The following is a 12461-nucleotide window of genomic DNA, read 5'->3' as shown; positions in this document are numbered from 1 at the left end:
CTGTGGTCCCTTCTGGTCCTATAACCTGTAAATCTATTAATCTCTTGGTTTCCAAATTTGAGTCCTAATAAAGAACTCCTTCTGCATCATTACTGGTGATTTGTCTTCCAGCTGTGTGTGTTTATGCTTGTAATTCTTTTGCAGTGTGAGCTGAGTGATTCACATCTGCAAAATGCTTGCTTTTATTGCATCTTGAACCCTTTACCTAGGGAGATGGTAGATTCTCCATCATTTGCAGTCTTTGGGTCGAGACTGGATATCTTTTTGACGGATATGCTCTAGCTCAAACAGAAGTTATGGGTTTGAGGCAGAAATTGAGTGAGGTTCTTTAGCCTCTGCTATGCAGGAGGTCAGACTACATGATCCCTTTTGGCCTTAAAATCTATGAATCTGTCACCACATCCTTGTGTTGGACAGATTTGTATTTCATTATGATTGCACATTGCAAACAAATCTCTCTGCCACTTTGCTTGCATACTGTCTTTTTGCTTTGGTATGTATTCTTAATTAGATACACTTCTGTTCTTTCACTGCTTGCTGAGAGCTTGACTACATTAGGGGGTTTTGCACTGGTATAGCTAGACCAGTGCTGTCCCTCAGCATAGATGCACTGTACTGCTGAAAGCAAGGCTTGTGCTGGTGCTGCTTTACCCCTGTGGGTGGTGGTGATGCCTAGCTCTTTTCATCAGCACATCCCAAGGGAGGTCAGTATCCTTATCTCCATTTTACAGATGGGGAAACATGCTCGCTGGGGGGTTGCCCTAATCAGGCTGCATCTGTGCAGCTTCATGGCTATGAAAATCCCAAATGCAGACATGCTCGAATGCTTTGATTTGTGAAGAACAATTTCCAAGGCCTCTGTAAAGGCCTGCAGTTTTTTTGGAAAATCAGTTGTCCGGAGCTTGAACTGGTTAAAGAATTCTGTGATGAAAGTATGACTGGTTGGCGGTTTCAGTGGTTGCAGACCTGTATTCCACTCAGGTATGGTAGCGCCAAATGTACCAACATCAGAGGTTTTCCCGTTAGCAGTACTTGTGAGGGCAGTACACATGCCCTGTGTCTCCTTGTGGCTTGTCCTGAGATTATGTAATGTGGCATCCTGTCCCCCTTCAATTACCACTTACTGCCAGTGGCCTTAGTCGCAGCTATCCGTGTGTGAGGCTTTTCCTGGTGGCGTTTTCCCTCTGTTTATCACCAAGTTTTTTTCACTTTGTCAATAGCTTTGATAGTTGTTAGTGGTACCTGTAGTCTAGTTAGCTGCCTTCTGCCTCTGGAGTGGCAACAGACAGACCCTGGGACCCTGATTTTCCCTCAGAAAGAGAAAAGGGGTCACTCTGCATCTTGAAAACTGTCTCAAAAGAGGCTCCACAAGATGAATCAGGGATTCGCTGGACATTGAATTCAGTACCTAAGGACACAGTTGTGACGCTACCATTTTCGGTACCTTTGAGCCCACAGAAGTGGACTCGCTCTGTTTGTCTGTGCCACCCTCATTGCTACCTCAGGACTCAGTGGGTCTGTTGATACCACTTGCAATTCCAGACCCTTCAACTTCTTCAACACTGGGGCTAAGGTTGATGCCATCGACTTATTCAGTGCCAGTGATGAAACACATGCTGCCTTCAGCACAGGTGACTGGGCTTGGTATTGGTGCACTCCTGCTCTGTGGCACTGTCTGCATCCTCACCTTGGTGCCAGGGGCCTGAGACTCCCCTCTGAGCCTGCACAGTCTCAGTCATGCTCCTCAGCACCGACAGGAAGCCATTTTCTGGACTTGTTGGCAACCTGTCCTGTACCAACAACACTCCCATCCTCAGGACTGACTTCGCACTTTTCTTGTTGGTTTATGGGTAAGTCAGGATATCCTGTGACCCCAGCTCGGTGGCTTACGCCCATGCTCACAGACTATCCAGAGGGCTCTTTAGGTCCCAGTGTGGCGTCTTCTCCACATCTCGCCTCCTCCACAGTAGAAGAAATCTTGCAGGTCCTCTAAGCTCCCTGCAGGGGAAAGACATTGGTGTCAAGAGGTTTCCCATTCTTATAGCAATTACAAGCTATATTGGCCTCCTATGCTCTCTTCCTTCTTGCAGTGTTCCTCCTGTGACTTGTGGAGAACTTTCTACTCTCACAGAGCTAGGACTCCACCCCAGTGGCAAGCAGACCTGCCTACCCTCAGAGGCATCAGCCTCTAGAGTAGCCCCCGCAGGGCTGTAGGAGAGTGTCCATCTTCTCGAGCCACAGCTCCCGGAGGACCCTTTGCCAGAGCAGCAACCACTCTCTCATGAGGCCACCTCAGCTATACCAACTCCCTTCCCAACACGTCAGGCAGATCTAGGAGTCCTAGATTCCTCATCTCCCCTCTTAGCAGGTTTTAAATCTTACCAGGATCTTCTCCAAAGGATTACTTCAGCTCTGGTTATATGGGGAGAGCCACGCTGGCAGCTGTGGGGAGTTGCGGCGAACCTTCCACCTGCCCTGGCAGGGGGACCCAAGCAACCCCAGGCCAGGTGGAGGGACCCAGGTTCCCCACAACTGCCAGTGTGGCTCTCCCCAACCTGGTTCTGGCCGGGGGGCAGCTGGGAGCTGCAGCCCGGCCGCGATAAGAGCTGGGCGGGCAGCTGTGTGGAGCTACTGCGGACCCTCCACCTGCCCTGAACAGCCCCCTGAACAGCCCCCTGCCCCCTAGGCCTCCTACCCAGGGCAGGTAGAGGATCTGTGCTGTGGTTCCTCACAGCTGCCTGCCTGGCTCTTACCATCAGCTGTGCACCGATACAAAATTTGTATCCACATCCACGCTGCTATTGGCAGAAATGGTCCAAGGGGATCCGCTTCTGCAGATGCGGATATGAAGCAGATACCCGCGGATTTGCAGGGCTCCACGCATGAGAGATCAGGCAGTATCAGCACAAACAGTATCTCTGTGGATTGCTTCCTGCATCCATTCAGCATATGTCATAGCTAGTATTCCTCCTCCACAGATGTGCTTGGCTTAGTCAATAAGGGCCCAAGCTGCATCTGTGGCTTTCCTCGGGAATGTTCCCATACTGGACATTTTATAGGGCTGCTACTTGGTCCTCTGTGCATACATTTACTTGGTGCTGGGCTGTCACAGCCGCTTCTGATGGAAACGGTAATCGCTGTTCAAGTAAACGCCAATCCCATCTCCGAACTGTACTGCTTGGGAGTCACTTGAGTGGGATGCATATCTACAACCACTTGAAGAAAAAACAGTGACTTACCTGTTCTGTAACTGAGGTTGGTATGGACACATCTTCCACAACCCACCCTCCATCCCCTCTTCTTCAGTCTTAAACCAGCTTCTCCAGTGTGAAGGAACTGAGGGATGTCAGGGCGGGGCTGCTTTTATATAGCCTCAGGAGGGGTCATGAGGAGACAGGGCATGTTCACAGCCACGACGGGTACTGCTAGGGGAAAAATCTCTGACACTGGTGCGTTTGGCACAAACCCAGCAGGGCACAATACACTTCTGCACCCACATCTTGAAGAACAACAGTTACAGAACAGGTAAGTCACTTTTTTCAATTGTTAAATTTCGTAAGTATATCGGACTGTGTGTAGGAAAACATTAAAGACAAGGCAAATCTGTTAAAAGGACTTTAGCAGCCTGTTTAGGTCCAAAACTACTTTCATTAAAAGTGAGCTGACTCTCAATCAGTCTCCTATTCAATCCATCTAACCACTCTTTTGGTGGCATGCAGGTCACCATATTATCTAAGTGCCCATGAGGATTTATGTCTAGATATCTATTTTAAAAATGTCTCTAGAAATGCTGCATGGGAGAGCTTTCCTTTTCATGATGGTAATTTGGATCCCCAGTCAGGGTGATCCTGGTCCTTTAAGATAAGAACATGGATTTTTATTTCCCTCTGCCCTGGCCTGCCTAATATCTTTGTTTTTGCTCTTTCTTAGACTAGCCCATGTTTTAGTCCCAACAATGATGTGACTCTAGAGTACCAGACTTCCTATCTGTGGGTTTTTTAGTTGAAATTTTATTTGCAATATTAAGTTTGGAATCAATATGTAACTACCTGTCTTCCTGCTCTTACTTTATTTACTTTCAAGGCGATATGATAGCATAGATTCCACTGTGAGTGGCCGATCTGACCTAGAATCTGCATCTGAGTCTAGTCAAATGACAAGCCGCCAGTACTCGCTAGAAAGCAGGCAGTCTCTAGATTTGTCCGATAGGTGGGTTAACTTCTTTACAGCTAGATGTTTGTCTAATCTCCTTGATGTTGCTGTTGTGATGTCATCTCGTGATATACTTCAGCCGACTTTCATTGTTTGCATGCCTTCACTGTTTTTCTGAACTGTAGCTTAATGATGGACTGATGTCATTGCTTGTTTCCATTCCAGGTGTTGTACTTAAGTTTGTTTGTTTCTTTTTAGTGAAATGTAACATTTTTATAAAGTAGGGGAAAAACTCTTAATTGAATACATTTCTCACATCAGAACAGGTCTATTCCTTTGATGCCTAACTGTTCTGATTATTACTGTAGAGTCTACAGACTTTCTTCACACATTCACATGGCTCCCTTTGCATTCAATTGTGACTTGTGTGCACTGGATCCAAGCGCTGGGTCTGGCCCTAGGAGGCATCCTAATTTGCTGGTAACTTTGTAAAACGACTTATCCTCATTACTGGCATTAAATGTCTATTATAAAAAATTACAGTAGCTATTTTCACAAAACAGGATTCATTTTAAAGTAATGAGCACCTTTCAGATTAACAGAAACTTGCCTAATATTAGCAAAATATACAGTCCTTGAAATTCAAGTGAAAATGCAATTAACTGTTTGAGCATTCCTTAAATTATAACACCATAATCTCAAGATACCAAAATATATCTGAAGTTGCATTATTATAATCTTTCACCGATAACTCCTCTACTTCAAACAGCCATTCCTTAATTTTTGTAGAAGATCTGTGTCATAATTGTTATGGAAGTATTTGACCCTGCAGACTATTATGGTAATGTTTGATCCCTTGATTTAAGAAATGTTATATAGTCTCTCAGTAGATGATGATCTTTCAGTGTCTACACCATTGTATGTGTTCCATGTTTTATATTTCTTTTGTTAATACATTTAATTCACTGTTCTTCTGGTCTTCTCATTTAAACTGTCCTTTGAAAAAAATTTTAACTTTCTTTCCTCCCCTTCACTCCTTCCCCCCTTTTTTTGCCTTCTCTCCCTTTTTATTTTCATCTTTCGTCTATTAGACAAGGATCTCTAGTTAAAAGTGAAAAGGTCAGGATCATTCCATTTGATTCTGAAGTTGAAGAAGAAGAGTGGGAGAGTAACTATGAGGAGATAGGAAAACTGCTGATAGAGGAATTCCTAGAAAAAAGTAATAGAAATAGAAATTGTCAGGAAACAAATGTAAAGAAAACCCAAATGTACTCAAAAAAGGAGACTTTCAACCACCATGAAAGATCAAGATATTGCCAGAATGTGTGTGTGGAGTCAGGAACCTTAGATATTCCTAGATATCCTCAGGAATATGATACAATAGATAGGAGAAGGAAAAAGAAACTAAGATACAAAAATTTTGATGAGAGTGAACAAATAAGCCTACATTATAATGGAAGTCTACATTTTCCTGTGGAGAAAACAGTCTCTTTCAGTGGTATAGCAACTAGGTCTGAACCTAGCAGTGTTTTCCCAGTATATGAAGGAACTGAAAAATTTAATGGCTGCAGCATCGAAAATAAAGAACAGCTACCTGATTATCCAATTTTGCGTCCGTACAAAAATGGCCTAATGGTTAAAAGTGGCAAGTGGACCATCAAGCAGCGGGCAAACCATGACTGTGATGGCTCAGTTCACTTTCGCAGTGAAGAAGTAACAAATTCTGAACAACCAGTCAATACTTTTGTGCTATTAGATAACCTTGAAGAATTTGACAGCAGTGCTTCTGAGGAGCTTCAGTATTCACCTGTTTCAGATGATGAAATGGAAGAATTAGCTGTACTTTCACAAACATGGTACAAATCAAATGTTTGTCATCTTGACCACTTCACAGATAATCATGCTGCAAATTCAGTATCTCAGTTGCAAAAGGCTAACTGTGACAAAAAACATAGGACTAGAGGAGGCAAGTATGGCTATCCAGTGCAAAACTTGATGCTTTCTCCAGTTGAAGAGCCAAGTGAGGAATATGTTGATGCGCTGGATGAACTACAGTGTCTGGTAGAAACTGTATCTGAATACTTGGCTGAAAAGGAGGAAGAGATTAGCAAATTTGGTACTCTCCCAAAAGCGACAAATTCTGAGTGTGCGTCACTCATGCGGGATAATGCTGATAATTCAACGGAGAAATATGTACACCCTGATCAGGCAAAACCTGCTATAATGGAGCACAAAGAGAACAGCAAAGGCAAATCTGAATCTCTCCCAGACTTATCAGGTGTAAAGAACACAGTAAATTCCTTATTTGGTTCTTTCACTGAGAAGATAGGCTCAAGTACAAAGCACTTCACAACCTCTGTTGAAAAGCTTGTGTCTTCAGCACCAGAGAAACCAGAAACTCTAAGCCAATCAGAGGGTGGAATCTCAAAGAGATACTCTAGTAAACCTAAATCTGAGCATTTAGCCCCAGAAGTGAAAGTGGAAAGTAAGGCTGATATAAAAGTTTCCATACATTCATTATTACCATCCCAGACAAGCAGTGACAAAGGGGTGCCTGATGCAAACTTCAGTAACACAGAAGCCACTAAGAGAGAGGATATAACTTCTACAGCTTCTTGTCTTCAGGAGTCATCAGAAAACAACACCACGAGCCAGCAGCCTTCACCCCAGAATCAAAATTCAGTTATGAATTCAGTTTTAGGTATGTTTAATCCTTTAAAAATCTTCTCTGAAAAAGAAGTACCAAAAAAAGTAATCATAAAAGATGAGCAAACCAAGGAAGAAAGACCTCTTATAAGTGCTTCTGAGACAAACAAAAGTGAGAAATCCTCTGAAGAGAACACAATCACCAGTATTGTTTCTGAAACTAATAAAAATGAAACTAAAAGTGAGGCAGAAGTTAACACAAGCAGCAATTCTGTATCCTCAATCTTTGGTAAACTTACAAACTCACTCAGTTCCTTTAGCTTGAAAGCCAATTTTGAGGGTCTAGTAGTACCCAAGCAGGAGGGTGGGCCACAGAAGTCTTCAGATTTTCATCATGTGGCATATCAGCCTGACATAATTGTAGAAGAGTGCATAAACATTTCAGGAAATCAGTGTCCAGGTAATGAATTGGAAAACAAGCAAAGTGGAAGTAAAGTGGAGGTTCATTCACAACCTCCAAAGCAAGGTATAACATCTGATAAGTTTTTCAGTCCGCTCAAAAAATCCTTCAGCCAGTTATTGCTTCCTTCTGCTGAATCTGTGCAAAAAGAAGCCTCATCTGGACTCTCAAAAGGCCACAGATCTGAATATGATATAAGACAAAACAGTTCCACAAATGAACATTCCTTCCCATTTACTGGTAAACTACAGATTCCTTTTTTTAGTGGTTTTGGTTTTTCAGACAAGCTGCAGAATACAAAAGAGAAAGGAAGCATCTTTCCTTCTTTGTTTAAATTTGCTTCTGCAGAAAACCTGGTAGCCTCAAAAAATCAAAGCAGTCAGAGTTTTAGTGACATAACTTCAGCGGTTAAAGATGAACACAAAAGTAGTTATTCAGGAAATGCCAAATTTTGCTCATTAAAGTCTACTTCAGTTCCAAATATACCAAATCATAAAGAGGAACCTATAAGAATAAAAACCACTCATAAGGAAAACAGTACATGTGCACAAGAAAATAGAAATCAAAAAAGTCCCTCGAACACTTTTAAAGTTACACATACAAAGTGTGGATCTGTGAATGGTCAGGAAAAAAGTAGAAATATAAAACAGGATATGACGACAGCAGGACTAAACAAAACAGACTTAAAATCCCTGTCTTCTGGTGGAGAGAGAGACCTTAAAAGCAAGGATGATACAAAGAAGAAAAACACACAACAAGGTTTGCTTTCGGGACGTTTTTGGTTTTCTTCTTCTGAAAATATTCCCAATGGGCAAGAGTTGTATGTTAAAAATGAAAGGGACAACCAGAAAAACAGGTCACCTGGATTATTTTCTGGGATATTTAAATTTTCTTCAAGTGAAGATGTGTCTGACTGTAAGCAAGATGAGATGAAATCAAATTCACTAGGCCTCATGAAGTTTTTTGATAGAAGTGAGGAGTCTAACTTAAAAAAAAAATCCAGTGGTTCAGACATAACTTCTGATGCTGAAGGAATCCCTAAGGAAAAACAAGAAACTTCCAGCTTTTTAAAAAGTTTCATATTCAGACCAAAAGAGAAACTGCATGACACAAAAGTGATTGACTCTTCCAAAACTAGTGATCATTTACCCAACGTAATAGTAAACAAAACAGAGGAACACCATATTCCCTACTATGGGCGCTCTACATCTCAGAATGAGCTGTGCTCTCAACAAAGGGTACAAGACTTATCTGGGAAATCTGTAATTGGCAGGCAAATCCCTAACCAAGATACAGAATTTAAAATGTATCATACTCTCTTAAATGAAGGATCCAATGAATTTCTTAACTTTTCTTTGTTGGATGGTAAAGCCCATAACATAACGGAGCAGTATCCAACTTTTGAAGAAACAAGAAGTCATTCTAGCTTTGAATGGGAGTATGACACGGGAGAGTTTTCTGCAGACGCTCAGGAAGTAGCACAGCCAGTTTATTATGTCTTAAACCAGAACTTTGATGTACCTACTGAGTTTTTGGACTGGCCTGTGTCAAATGACACAGTAATGAATCTATGTAAAAAGGATGGAAATGCAAATGTTATCGACTGGAGAATAAATGCAAATTGTGACAGACAGAGTATAGATTTAAGTGGAATGTCATATGAATCCTTTGATCAGTTAGTGTTTCAAGAAGTCTGTTTAGAAGAAAATGACATGCGGGCAACTAGTTCTCTCAATGGAAATGGCAGTAATCTTACACCTTTTGAAACGGACTGCAACTGCTCATTAGAAGAGTTGCCTATGGACTTAAGCTACTCATCTGGTTGTGATGGAACTATGTGGACTTTAATTGACCAAGAGTCTATAAGTATGGATGAAAGTTTTGTGTATTCAACGTACAGTCAGGAGTACGAGCACTGGCTGACGCTGCTTGAGCATGGTGTATGGTGGCCATCAGAAGATGGTGATTGTGGATACTACATGTATAGTGATGGTCAGTATGTCTATTCACTGCTCACTGATCCGACAGGACAGTATGTCTATGTATGTGCACCTGAAATGTACTCGCATCAAGAATATTGGAGCTATAACTTTCAGATGGATTCAATTCCAAGGGCAGTGTTGGAAGATAACATTGCTGTTTGTGGTTTCAAAGTCCCTCTTGGCAGTGAAGATGAACTATTGTGGTTTGCTGAAGAGGAGCATCTAGATAATTACCTTATAAATAAGCCTCTTGATTTGTCTGTAGCTTTGCAAAGAAGTGATCAGCTAATGAACATGAATTTGGAGACCTTTTCACAAATGTTTGAAGAGTCTATTTATTACCAAAGAGAGCAGCCATTAGATTTTTCAGGTTATAAACTTCAAAAACTCAAAGTAGATTTTAGGCCTGAAAAGGAAAGTGGGTATTATTCAGAAGAACCTCCACTAACCCTTGATCTTAGAACACATTCCAAAGTGACTTCTAGTTGGATGTTAAATAAAGAGTTTGACATCAAGCAATCAGACAAAACCATCCCTATAACAACTTCTGAGAGTGGATCATTAGGATTTTTTGGCTTCCATCTGTTGCAGTCCTCTCATAAAACAGATGAACTTTCTGCATCTGCTGAAAGTTGGACAGAATTCAAAAAGACTGCAGAAGATAAAAAACCACCAGTGAACAAAGTCACATCTTTATTTTCTGCTTTGGGTGGCTTAATTGGAAAGGCTTCAGGTTCTGACGTTGAGTTTTTGGAGGAGTCTACCATGAAGACAACAGGTACACAGTCAAAATTATCTGGACATAAACATGATGTTCTGTCACTAACATCAAAATTAGGGGATGATACACAAACTGGGCAAAAGACTCCCACTGAACCTGAATTAGGGAGAAATGGTGCAACAGAATTTCATAAACTAGAATCTATTAGAAATGAAAAGCATGAATTTACTCAGACGAAAAACATCCATATGAAACATCAAGGATTAACAAAATCATCTTCTCAACTAAGCCAAACTACTCCTGATAGCAAGGCAAATAGAGCAGATAAGACCATTAAGACAAGTCCAGTTTCAAGTCATCTTGGACCCCAAGTAAGTGGTGAGGAGCACAAGAAACCTCAGCCAAATCAGAACCAGTCGTCCACAGAGCCAGAGGAAACTTTATTTAAAAGTGCTTTGAAACTCTTTAGTTTAGGAGAAGATTCTTCTTCAAGTTCAACAGCTGAAAAAAATCAGGGTTCTGGATTTTTTGATTTCTTTAAAACACAGGTGAACAAAGGGCCGCAGCCATCAAATCTGGCAGAAAATGATAAAACCCTTCAGGAGAGAAAGGAGACTTCAGGTATTTCATCATTGTTTGGTTCCCTAGGGGATATCTTCAAAGGAGATGCAGTCTCTTCTCAACAATTGGCAAATGCCACTGTTCTACCAAAAACCGATAGAGTTCCAGTTGAGTTCAGAGAGAAATTTGAAAAGGCAGGCAGCCAGCATAGTAGCATGCAGTCCCTTTCTTCTGCCATTGTTGGAGAGATTAGAACAGAGACTCTGAACAAGCAGACCTCGCCTAGTCATAGTATACAAATGGAGCAACCAAGCAGAAAGGTAGAAGAGGAGAAAAACTATTGCAAAAACTCTGGAAATGCATTGAACAAGCCAATACACACAGGTCCCAGAATCGGTCAATTGAGAGAGCCCCCAGTGCAACACAGTAGTGCATCAGTGGTTATGCCAAAGCAACATGGAGATAATCTTACAAGTGTCATACCTGATAAAATGAAACCAAGTAAGCCAGATCAGGCATCTAGAGAATCAGGGTTTAGTTTGCCTTTCAGTTTTTCAAATGCCACTGCTTCAAAATCACAGCCAGCACAACCACTCGGCAGGAGCATATTCTCATTCTTTAGTGGACCAGAGACCCCTACATCTTCAGCATCTGCTGCTAATGTTCCTAATGCTGAGCAGCTAGAAACAGAAGGGCTATTTAAGCTTCCCTCCTTCTTTTCGACTGGTCCGACAGTCAAGAAAAACGTGCCTCAAAGTAGTTCCAGCTTTAGTTTCTTCAATCTGACATCTTTTTTGGATGAAAAACCACAAACTCCTCCAGAGAAGGAAAACATTGTAAAACATGCTCAGCAAGCAAACTCTAAGCCATTTATGAAGCAAAGCGTTTCTGTTGACTCTAGTATCAGAGTTACCAGACAATCGGGGTTAGACAGTAAAAAAGAGGCTCCTGGTATTGTGGAGCCAGTGGTTGGCAAACAAGAGACATTGAACAACTTCCCCAGCAATGCAAATGAATTAAATGCTCCCATAGAAGAGCGGTCAGTAGAAAGCGTTGTTGAAGTAAGCAAAGAGAGCGGTGTAGAAAAGCCTTCACAGGTTGACAGGAATGCCACAACAGAGCCAGTTTCTTCCGATCCTTGCCTTGAAGTTTCTAAGTTACAAGAGGACAGTGAGTCCTTTTCTCCAGGGTTTCAGGAGCCAAAAGAACATCTCCCAGACAGCACAGGAAAGGAAGAGTATATTACACCTTCCTCAGCTAAGGAACAGTATTCATGTTCAAAAGGACAAACTTCTGGAAACGGGGGTGGCAGTTCAGTTTCAGATGAAAAAAACAATTTCACAAATTTAAATGACTTAAATGTTACCAACAGTGTATCAAAGGAGGTCATCTCAGAAGAAAAATTGAATGTACCCAAGCATAAATTACCTGGGCACAAATTACCTGAGCCTTCCTCTGGACTTAGATTAAAACAGGCACAAGAGTCAAAGTCTTTCTCAAAAATGCCAGAAACATCTCATTTGCAAAACACACCCAAGGAACCAGAGAATGACAAATCAGTACTGGATTCTTCAGTGGAAATATTTTCAAGCTTCATGACAAAAGTGAAATCTCCTAGAACTTTATCTGGCTTGTTCTCCCACTCTCAAACTCCAGCCGCTCCTAGTGCTCAAAAGAAAAGCCCCTCCTTTTTTGGTCTCTCTTCTCTCCCAAGTGGGCCATCTCCAACTTTCACAAATGATGTTTTTGGCATTTTTAAAGGTGCAAAAGAAACATCAAAAGAGGAGGTTTGTCTGAAACCCACTGCCAAACCTCAAGAAAGCAATTGTGGAAAAGACACCATAGGGTCAATTCCTATAAAAGATTCCAAAAAGCTAGAAGAAATATCCACAGCCGAAGTGTCGTCTGAAATAAAGACCAGCAATTCTCTGAAGGAAAC

The 12461-nt window shown here is 41.7% G+C and overlaps 1 protein-coding gene across 1 annotated transcript in view; it reads left to right on the top strand.

Moving 5' to 3' along the window:
- UNC13B (unc-13 homolog B) overlaps nt 1-12461 on the top strand; it is a 393995-nt gene that overhangs the window by 140144 nt on the left and 241390 nt on the right. The window contains exon 10 of the mRNA XM_077816579.1: nt 4084-4209. Coding sequence (XP_077672705.1) covers nt 4084-4209 — 126 coding nt within the window. The remainder of the gene's footprint in view (nt 1-4083; nt 4210-12461) is intronic.

This window comes from Eretmochelys imbricata, chromosome 5 (genome assembly GCF_965152235.1).
Source record: "Eretmochelys imbricata isolate rEreImb1 chromosome 5, rEreImb1.hap1, whole genome shotgun sequence".
NCBI lineage: Eukaryota > Metazoa > Chordata > Testudines > Cheloniidae > Eretmochelys > Eretmochelys imbricata.
Note: the sequence above shows the minus strand (reverse complement) of the source record. Positions and strands in the feature narration are given on the sequence as shown.